The sequence below is a fragment of the Cornus florida genome, unplaced genomic scaffold (genome assembly GCF_030987335.1).
Source record: "Cornus florida cultivar Cherokee Brave unplaced genomic scaffold, ASM3098733v1 CherokeeBrave_3.0.0_Hap2_Chr10, whole genome shotgun sequence".
NCBI lineage: Eukaryota > Viridiplantae > Streptophyta > Magnoliopsida > Cornales > Cornaceae > Cornus > Cornus florida.
In genome coordinates, this window is record NW_026775580.1 from 83,902,080 (window position 1) to 83,913,543 (window position 11,464).

The 11,464-nt window shown below is 36.8% G+C and overlaps 1 protein-coding gene across 1 annotated transcript; it reads right to left on the reverse strand.

Moving 5' to 3' along the window:
* Positions 1 to 4,710: 4,710 nt before the first annotated feature.
* Positions 4,711 to 11,022, reverse strand: LOC132279449 (uncharacterized). Its single transcript, XM_059781428.1, has 4 exons — positions 10,473 to 11,022; positions 10,130 to 10,363; positions 7,528 to 8,793; positions 4,711 to 5,611 (listed from the first exon to the last, which is right to left on the reverse strand). The coding sequence occupies exons 1-4, from the start codon at positions 10,760 to 10,762 to the stop codon at positions 5,005 to 5,007; spliced, it is 2,397 nt and encodes a 798-aa protein (XP_059637411.1). The 5' UTR covers positions 10,763 to 11,022; the 3' UTR covers positions 4,711 to 5,004.
* Between the last annotated feature and the right edge of the window lie 442 nt (positions 11,023 to 11,464).

The window sequence follows — 11,464 nt, forward strand, 5'->3', positions numbered from 1 at the left end:
ATAAATAAAGTAACAGTTATCATTGGCATAATCTCTTAAACCGTAACACTTTCAGTATCACATTGTGCCATTTAAGATTGATAAAAAGATTTTCTGCATATTGTCGGTAGTTTTGGCACTTACCTAGTATTACCATAATCTTTGAGGATATATAAAATTTCAAAAATCCATTCAAAAATGACAGAAAAATAATCATATATAAAATTATGTGTTATTTATTATAAAAGTTGATGTGGGTCCACACATTTAATACTTTGTACCAATTATATGGGTTATGTAAGAAGTGAAATGTATAATTTGGGTCTGTGTGGGCGGGGATTGTGAACAAGAGATGGAAGAAAAGAATAGTTAAATGTGCAAAAAAAAAAAAAAAAAAAAAAAACTACCTATATATATGTGTGTGTATTGTGATGAAAGGGGTATCCCAAAATAAAGTAGTAATACAAAAGCTTCCACTCTCAGACTCATCTCGTGTTCTTCAGTTTTTGCTCTATATTTATAAAATTATTCAATTTTTTTACTTCAAAAATTAATTTTTTCTACAGCCACATCTCAAAATTTGTTTTGAATGTGTGAACGGTAATGTCCATGTTATTATTATTTTTTTTTAATGAAGCACCTGTTATTTTAAAACAGTCTCCTTGGTGGTAGTAAAAGTGTCCAACATGTTCCATTATGTTCAATCTAAGCTTGTTTGTCACGAATGCTGAGAACAAGAAGAATCAAATCCATGATTTTGTTCATACATTATTGTTTCCGGAGGGCCATGGTAGGCGTGCCCCTTACCGTCGAGATTAGATATATTGGACAGCTGCCTATTTTATTTGAAGATCTAAAATACCACTTTAACTGTTTTGACCACTAGACTTTTTTGACTTTTAATTAAAGGGTTAATTACACTCACACCCCTTGAAGTTTACCCTATTTACAGTCAAATGAAAGTTGACTTCTTTTTGAATAATGATCACCCCTTAGGTTTGATAAAGTCAACAAAGACACCCCTCCCACATCTAACACATAGTGAATTAACATTACTGCCTCTTTGACTTGATAATTAACCTATTTTGACCATGGAATTACAATGTTTAACCTTTCCAACTCATTTTATTGGACCAAACCACCCTTAAATGCCAAAAAATGTGTGAAAAATGTGGGGTGATATAGACCTTCAAACCTTCATATCACAGACACCACCGCCGCCGCCGCCACTCCACAGCTGCCACCACCACCCATATACATCCATCACCAAATCCAACTTAATCAAGTCCAAATCCACATACAACATACAAAAATAAATTGCATAGACACACACGCGCGCGCGCACACACACACACACACACACATATATATATACAACAAATTATACCAAGTCAAAGGTCTCTGAAATTTTGGTGGAATTGGGTACGTGTGTTTCTCTATATATGTAGATCAGCAATTGGTGATGGTGGTAGCAGTGTGTTGTCGGGTTTGTTTGGGTTTGACGGTGCGGTTGAGTATAAATTATAAGGGTGGCAATATTTGACACGACACGCTAACACGATACGAACATGACACGAGATAAGCGAGTTAGGGTTTGGGCTAATCGTGTTCGTGTCATAATCATGTCGACATGGATTGACCCGCTAATTAAACATGTCGTGTTCGTATTTGACCCTGTAAACATGATTATGACACGATTAACCCGATTAACTAAACGTGTCAGATAATCGTGTCGTGTTCGTGTCAAAAATGACCCATTTAGCAAAATATGTCGTATTCGTGTCAAAAATGACTTAAATGTGTATTTTCGTGTCGTGTTAAGTCTTAACCCATTTATTAAACAGGTTATGTGTGTCGTGTCGTGTTACACGTATAATAATCGTGTCGTATTCGTGTCAAGAGTCTTAGACACGATTAATAATTGTGTCGTGTTCGTGTCAACCCTAATCATGTCCGTGTCGTAATCGTGTCGACACGAACACGACACGCCAACACTAATTGCCATTCCTAATAAATTATTTGAGTTTTTGTGGTCTTCCGGTGGAAGTGTTTGGATGGCAGTGGTGGTGGTGGAAATGGAGAGGGGCGGTGGCAATTGACTATGCCCGGGAATAATGTCGACTGTGAATCACACTGCTTGCGCTGCAACAATATTATGACTACGCCCGTAAAGAAGATGATGACGTGGGCTATTGGTTGCGTTTTGGGTTTATTGGGAAGAAGATGAAGGTACATAGGTAGGTGCAACTCAATGCGCATTGACGATGAGTGGGGGTGCGTGATGCCCCTTCCGACAAAGGTTGGGAGCGGAAAAAGGGTGATCCAACCCAACAGTTCCATCCCCTTCCCTTAGATGACGACGACGTTCTGAAACCTCCGGCGCCGAAATTCAACTCAATCTGAACTGACTGATCTGGCTCATACGCGTTTGTTACTCGTCTTCAACACTGACAAGAACGACGATTTGTTACGATTAAGGCGGCAGTTTCACAAGGTGGCCATGGCAGGAGAGGTGGTAGTGGCCATTGTGGTGAAGGTGTATAGGAGTTTTGAGAAGTGGCGGTAGTGGTGGCCGAGTTTTGGGAGGCGGTAGTGGTAGGTGAGGGTGAGGATTTGTTTGGCTGCAATTTAATACTGCTGAGGGGTATTTTGGTCATTTAAATACTCTGATATTTTAGATTAAGAATTATTATTTTATTGAAGGGCAATAGTGTCATTTTACATCTTTTTAGGGGTTGTTTGGCTACAATTTCTGATAGGGGGTGTGAGTATTCAAAAAGAGGCTAACTTTCATCTGACTGTCAATAGTGTAAACCTTCGAGAGTGTGAGTGTAATTAACCCTAACTAAAAATCCGGATCCCCTCCATAGTGTCATGGTCCTGTATAGCATGATGTAACACTATAAAATAGTTACCGCATAAAAAATAAAAAATAAAAAATAAAAAATAAAATATCAAGCAACACGGGATGAAATGGCACGGGAGAGGATTCGGGTTCTTTAATTGCTTGGTCTTACATGCTCGAAGTTATGTTAAAATGCCACTGCTATAGAAGCTTAAGGTGTGGACTCAAGTTTAGCTTCGTCGGGATAAAGAAATTAAGTTTAAGTTGTCCAAAAAGAATGTTGGTTATGTTCGGCTGCATGGAATTGTTTTTCTCTAATTCTACCAATTCTAATTCCAAGACTAATTTCATGCACCGTATACACCGTGGAGTATTCCTAGGCTCAGTGCTAGTTGGAAGTAGCATCTTCTAGCTATGCCTGTCATGGCTGAAGAAGTTGCAAGTCTATCATGATCAGTTCTAGTGGACTCTGAAACTTAAAGACAACCACGAAGAGTAACGTTGCTACTTAAACTTAACGTTAGCTCAATGACTCATCATGGCTGAAAAATAATAATGCTTGGTAACCTTAGCAGTAAAGAATCTAAATAACAACCTAGGAAGAAAATTTCCTAATGGTAATGATAACTGTGGCACCATGTATCATATGCCGGATAGAAGCAAACTATACTAAGAAAAGGCCACAGCACATAACACACATATACACACACACAAAGAGAGCATCAAACAATTGGTGATGTGACCTATTTAGGGTTCATTGATGAGGACAGAACACGGGCTGTTACATCACCCATGGGTGGTTCTGTTTAATATGAAACATACACGCGAATTTATTTCTAGAAGAAGAAGAATTCTACCTCTATTGAGAAATCTTAGAAAAATCAGTAGGGACGGAGTCTTCAGGACTGTGGACAGGTCTTGTATCATCTCATTGGCATAAACTGCAGCAGAATAATAAGCATGGGCCGAGACATGTTTCCCCGACCCCTTCATCAATTATTTACTCTCTCTCTCTCTCTCTCACACACACACACACACACACACGCACACACAAAAACAAATTCTCACATTCGCAGACTTGCATTGAAATAAGCCTCTATTTATTTGTTACTCCACTCAAGTTCCCTCAAGGATAGGAAGCTTCCACTTCAACCATTAATAATGAGATCCTCAAACATCATTTTCTTCTGCTTACTAGCAGCCACTTTCTATTTCCTTTCCCAAAGTACTAGCTCCTATTCTCCCCTGACATTTAACCCAGGAAGGCAATCGTCGAGAAAATTGACCATGTCATCCTCCAACCATCACGATGAATCGCAGAAAATCAAGGTGGGTCATAAAATGGTAACTTACAATTTTATTTTCTTTTATTTTTTTCTTTCCCTGTGGGAGATTTCCTAAAAGCAAGTAGCCATCAATATTATACCTTGTATTACTCCTTGTGAAAGCTATCTACCTGGATTCAACACTTCTGAATGGCAGCTTTAGCTTAGTTTTCTATCTAGAATTATTGTTTCAGGTCTCAAAGTTCTACTGGTACCATAAATGCAGGTTAATGGAGAGAGAAAGAAATCCATAAACCTAGAAGGTTCACTGGCAATCGAACATCAGAGAGAGGAAGATGCAGAGGAGCTACTTTACAACATTGATTATCACGGAGTGACAACTCATCCAACTCCAATTCCCAAGCATCCTTAACAACACAGTACCATAACGTTACCCAATGCAAGGAATGCGCATATGTATCCAGAATCACTAGATAATAAAATCAACATATGTAATCATGTCTTGTTTGATCATATTTTGAGTGAAGATAGTTTTGGGTTGATTTCTACACTAGTAACTTTCTTTTTTTAGTGTCAGTCTACTGTTCACATTGGCAATAATATGATAAACAATAACAACAATGATGAAATAACAAACATAGTTAAGTATTTGTGAATTCAGGTCTTAGGTGATGCATAACATACCTAAGAGGTCAAACTAACTGTCTGAAGCAGCAAATCTCTTGAGGCAATGATGAATACGCATATGTATCCAGTATCACTAACACACCTAATGCATATGTCTCCTTGGGGAAGATTTTAGAAAATTTTCAGCCATTTGCATGGTACCTGCTGCCCCTTGGATTTTGTGCCCTCTATACTTGGTAATGACGATATGTCTCCCCAAATAATTTTTCAATTACAATGCAGTGCGAGCATACCACTCATATATTGCTTTCTGGTCTTCTTGTACTTCTCAAGCAGCATTCTGTAGCTCTGTTCTACATCCTCAAATACAACCTCACTGCAGAATTTAGATTTAACCCGCATGAATGCAGCTTCTGCCTCATCTTTGTGCTGGTCACACAGTAGGAGAAAACTCTCAGTTCCTACTGAAGGACTCCTCCAATCCTGTCTGTCGATAGTTTCTCCATTGTTATCGAGATGCTGGAGCCATTTTATTTGTTGCAAGGGATCTTCATGTTTCTGAACAGCCATTTCTATACTCCTGATCGTATCTGAGAACCTTGACTCAGTATTAATTCTACTAATCAACTGGCTGAAAATTGTTCTCTGGTTCAGATCAAGCCAGCCTTCGGTATCTGAAGACAATGAAGTTGAAGCAACCAAGCACGCCTTTCGGAATGTAGGATCATAGTCACCAATTAGCTTGATCGCAACATGCAGTAGGTTCACAGACATAACATTCAGATTCCAAGAGAGAGCATCACTAGATGCATCACTAGATTGCTTCTGCTTATGATCCCAATGATGAAGTGCAACATGAGCAAATCCCTCCCACCTGCATATCAACTGACTCATCTCAATGAGCATATGGTAAATCAAGTCTACTAGCACCATCAAGATTTATTATTATTTTAAATAAACCCCCATTCCTCAACTTTAATTTGCTTTTATCTATTTAAAATTTTATGCATTTCAAAGTTAAATAAACAAATATTCCACAGAGTTTCAAGATACCATTTCACTCTCGACCATGTTTGAAATCAATGTCAAAACCTTAAATATTTTAAGGGGAAATAACATGTAATTTTTGCCCATTTCCTTTCACAAATTCTTTCTTTTGATAAACCCTATGTATGTCCCACTTATGCGGGATACTGGGAGGGGAAGACTGGGGAGAAACATAATTGTTGGTATAATCTTACACAAGTGGCTGCTATGAGACTAAAACCTATATTCTCTTACTTGTCTACCCAAACTTTATAGAAATGCACATTGTCAAACACACTTGACTGTACTTCACTGCTTTACTCCCATGTACAAGAAAACATTTTTAGAGAGAGTACTAATAGATGTCGATAAGGGTATCATCACCTTATGACACAATTAGTATAACTTTTAATTGGCTCCAAACTACTTCAGCATTTCATCAAAATATATGATCTTAATGATAATAGGAACTGATTTATTATCATCACATATATTTCAGAGACAAGTCCACAAATCAGCTTTCTCAGGAACACACTGGCCCAAAACCTTGTGTTCATGTCTTATAAGCCGACATGTCCATATTATATAATTTCACGACAAGTATGAGCCAGTCCACATGCTTTGTTCCGCTTTCTGTTTTCAGAACAAAAGCTTTCCAATCAGTAAGAAATATGCCAGCCTCTAAAAGGAATCCATTTGAAAAATCCAAGATGAAGCATGAAAAGAAATTGAGAGAGAGAGAGAAAGAAAGGGAACGTCAAAAATTTAAAATACCAGGACTAGCCTTTCACTGGGGATTTCCTTTGACTAAATAATGGAACTATGATGAAAATGGAAAGGACAACAAGGAATTGATGAAAAAAATCAAAGGAGAAACAATAAAGCAAGAGAAAATAAAAGGTAGCATGCATGTGTTTATGCGCACAAGCACAAACAGAGAGAGAGAGAGAGAGAGAGAGAGAGAGTTGTGTCTGCAATATCCATGTTCTTATATTACATAGATCTATGCTTCTTGACAGCATCAGTGGTCCATAATGTCAATTTAGATTGTAATCAATGGGCCATCCCATGTGCTACAACGATCCAAATTCCGTAGAGCATTATAAGGCTATCAAAGAAAAGTTGTTTCCAATGGAAAAATTGCCTGGCAGTCTTTAGTCAAAGCTAACATTCAAGTGCAAACATATATTGAATAATCTCCAGGACTTGACCGATAAAAACTACAGCTTAAATAGGACAGTGTGGATCTCATCAAGCTAATCAACTAGAGCAAAGCACTACAACTTATATCTCGTTCATGATTCAACATACATATACTAGTGAAAGCTTAAGAGTACTGTTTCAGTCTAGTGAAAACTTTATGTACTGTTTTAGCATATACAAGAAATCCATATAATACCAATATTATCAAAGTTATTAACTATCCTCAGAAAAACACCAGTTTTAAACGTCATGTTGCCACAACAAAACCATGTAATATCCTCAGGAAAACACCAGTTTTAAAGGTCATGTTCTCACACAAAATCACTCATTATGTGCAATAGCGGTCTTATTTGTATATCAATAATAAGAGGTTGGGTTTTTTGTAGATTTAAAAATAATAATAATAATAATAGAAAGAAATTTTAATTGGCAGTATATTTACACAATTTTCATCAATCAAATTTGAAATGACAAAGTATTCTTTCATGATACAAGGACAGCAATATATAATGATCATTGAATTCAACCAAACAAAATTAGAACTAATGCAAAAGTACTTACTCAAATGGAGGCTCCACCTCGATAGCAAGTGTCAGATGTAAGGAGAAGCCAGCAGTTTTGCTGGACCCATCATCATCCACAATGGTACATGCCTCATGAGGGAAACCTCTGGGAACATATAAAATATCACCTTCTTTTAGCGAAAACCGTTTGCATGCATCCACTGTTGAACTTTCAACCTCTAAATCAGGAAAATTTTTAACAGGTTCATACAAGCGAGGTAACCGGAGACCCAACTGAGGAAAAACTGTCCATTGTTTAACTCCGACAAGTTGGCATACAAGCACACAGTGGTCATCATAATGACGAGCCAAACCCTGAGAATCTGGTGGTGTCAAGTATATATTTGCACCTGCTGATGGTTGACCAAATAGAGAAGCCAACTCATCTGCAATAGCAGCAATAGTCTCAAAGCGGAACTCCACTCCACGCAGGCCAACTGTGTAACCCTCCTTATATGCTTCTTCACATCTCAAAATGTCATCAAAATAGAGACACCGAGTAGCCTGGAAGCAGCAAGAGTCTGAACGTTCCTGAAAAAAATGCACCTCTCCTTTTGACTGCTGTGTTTTTAGTACCCGTATGTCCTGCTGGTAGATTATAGGACAACCTAAATTATTTCTCGCCTCCTTTAAGAAACTAAGGATGTCTAATTCATCTGAAGCAATAGGTGCACAAGAAATAAAATTTTGAAGGATTGAAGGAAGAAAAGAAGGAACATCCTCTTTAAAGTTCAGAGATTGTACAAAAGAACTGAATATATCATTTTGCTTGGTGGAGGACTGTGAGAGCCTCTTTATAAGCAAAGGTGATTTTTCCCAGTGGTTCAACATAAAATGTTCAAAACTAGACTCACCCCAACCAAATATGCTTCTTTTAACCACCTCAAAATCAATATGTATGGTACACTGACCAGCAGTAATAGAGAGCCTGAAAATGCTTTCTGCCAGATCATTTGTTCTGATATTGCTTATATAAAAATATCCCCCCTGGGTGACTGTCAAAATGGTTCCTAGTACTATTTTTTTATGTACTCTTTTCCACAGATTTTTCAAATAAGCCAATAGAGTTTCAGAATCCTTCCTCTGTATCGTCTCTAGTTGCTCAATTTTGCAGGTGTTAATGAGTGTAACTGCAGCATGAAGAAGTAATACTGGAAGCTCGTCTTCCTTAAACCCTATTCTGAGACAGGTTTCACTTCCTTTTTCATCGGTAAATACAGAAACCAATAATGTTGAAGATTTAGGGGCCTGAAGGAAGCAAAAACTAGTGGATGTCAAGTCAGAGCTATTCAAGAGCAAAATTTATATTATCAATAAAGTAGCACATATGTATAGAATCCCAGACTTGAAGAAAAAGTTGACATTTAACATAACGAAATGATTTTTGGAAAATCCATCTAACAAAATTAGAAGATAAGCTCTCACAGGACAAAAAGGAAAATTGTGAGGGGGTTGGATTTATCTTTCACACAGCTATGTTCTATTTGTTTATAATATGTATCACTCAAACTATGAGTAAGTTCCTCACTTCGTCTTTGAAAGGAAACACATCCAAAGTCTAAACTATTGTTTTCTTTAACCTCTATCCAAATTTAATATTTTCATTAACTTTGAATTCACTTTTGATTATTATTTACTTCAAAGTCTTTATTAATTTATCATGTGAATTTATTCCGCTAAAATTCACAATTGCCTTTATCAACATATTAAATACTGTTACTGGGGAAAAAAATTAAACCCTGCCTTCTTTATTTCTAAGAGATTAAAATATACTACATGTTATGGTAAAAAAAAAAAATTTTAAAATAATAATAATAATTATTATAATTATTATTATTATTATTATTATTAAGTGCCCTTTTCCAAGAATGCTTGAATCACTATCTGCCCTGTTCGACTGTGTCAACGTACTCATACTATAACAACGAAACTTGAATAAATCTATCTTGATGCATGTTTTAAAAAAAAAAAAAAATTAATAGAAAAGAAAAAAAAAAAATTTTAAATCAGTTAAAGATTTGGTGTGCTTTGTTTGCTGGAAAAGAGAAAGTTACAGTTACAGAAATTAAGTTCAATGGGTATTAATGGATGTCAAACTACGGGACCAAAGGCAAGGGAGAATGTAATGTCAAAAGGTCTGATGACAATTACGAGGAATACAAGTAAGAATGTTGCCAATTCAAACTGAATCAAATGATAACAATCTTTATCTTGTTTGTTCCAGTACTTTTCAATTGACATAACATCAAACAATTGTTAGATATATATCAAGAAGACCGACATTCAGAAAATCATGTACAGAAAGCATCAAATTACTATTTGATATGAAAATATTGCTCATGGTGCATAATGAAGTCCATTCTGAAGTGAATATTGGCATTTTTCTTTCATACATCTCTAAAATTAATTATCTAATGGTATTTGCAATGATTGAATCTAATGGTCAATCATATAAATAAAGAAATTCAGCTAGAATTTCTAAACAGTAGGTGCCCAAGAAAAAGACTCTAACTAGTCATTTCCATTTAACTCAAATACTAAACCAACTATTCAAACACACACACAAACAAACACTGAAGAGCAAGAGTTAATATGCTCACATAAGACTCTCCATGGCGGAGAATTCAAGCAGGTTTTGCCGCCCAATGGAGGTGGTTGACAAATCCAAAATAGCATTACATACCGCCAGCAAAACGTTCCGCTTCGAACTCTCTAACGCATAGACCAAACCCTTCACAGTTTCCCCATCCGAAGCAATTTGATCATTCATCTCAAACGAAGAAATCGAAGCAGCCCCAATAATCTCCGCGCAATCAGACACAATTTCATCACAACTGTAACCATAATTCAACTAACTATTATCACAGTTACATAATCTTCAATTGAATAAAAGGCGTAAGCGCACGTGAATGAACACACACACAAACACATATATACATATACCTGGAATTGAGGAGGAGAGGAAGCAAGGAAAGGATGGGGATGGGTAGGGTTTGCTTGGGATTTGGGGTTTGGGAGAGAACAGAGAGACGGAGTTGGTTTAAGCATGTCTTAATGAGGGGTTTGTGTGAGCTATGGGAAAGGGAGGCGAGCAACAGAGCGAAGATGGTATTGTTGTCGGTGTGGTGTGGTTGTTGAAATCTGGAAATGGAAGAGGACGTCGTTGTGTCGAGCTTCTTCCTTTTAGGTTTGGGTTTGGCTCTTCCTTTCCTCTTTCTCTCCAGCTGCTCCATTTCCCTGCTCTGCCTCTGCGTTGTCTTCTGGGTTTGTTTTACAGTTTAGGAAGACGATGATGAGGGAACTTGCTGCAGAGGTGCGTTTGAAAGCCCAGGAAGGGCCTTGGACATGGTCTCAACATTTTGGGCCTGTTTCAACCTTTTGGGCTTTGTCTACAAATACACACTCTTTTCTTCCCAAATTCAACACAATTTATAATATATTTTGCTTTTTTCTTTAAAGTTTTTTTTTTTTTTCCTAGTTTGTACTCATACATCTCTGCAATAAATTGTTTACATTTAGCATGAATCGATCTTGATACCTGAAAGTTACTTTTCATTTTTTTTTTTTTTTTTTTGTGCGCGCGCATGTAACAATCTTTGGGAAAAAAAAAAAATTTCACCCACTTACTTTGCTTAGATGAAGACTTGAATCCCTACCATCAATTTTAAAAAGTGAAAAAATATCACTAGTACAATTTTGTTTGAATTTAAACAAATTTCAGGTGTGAATTTGGATTTGAGGTCTTTTATTGATTGTTTGTGTATGGATTTGTAGTCCCACCTGAAAGCTTGAATTTGGGCTATACAATGATTGGAGCACTAATTTATCTTTTGTGGAGAGAGAGAGAGAGAGAGAGAGAGGGAGAGGGAGAGGGAGAGGGAGAGAGAACTATTTATAATTATATATATAACATCATTGATGGATGTTGCATTGGT

What these genes read in the sequence shown, in the direction of transcription:
- LOC132279449 (XM_059781428.1), bottom strand. Translation starts at nt 10,762, where the DNA reads ATGGAGCAGCTGGAGAGAAAGAGGAAAGGAAGAGCCAAACCCAAACCT. An exon ending in CCTCTCCTCCTCAATTCCAG is followed by an intron (nt 10,364 to 10,472) that starts GTATATGTATAT and finishes TTATGGTTACAG; the next exon opens with TTGTGATGAAATTGTGTCTG. An exon ending in TCCGCCATGGAGAGTCTTAT is followed by an intron (nt 8,794 to 10,129) that starts GTGAGCATATTA and finishes GACATCCACTAG; the next exon opens with TTTTTGCTTCCTTCAGGCCC.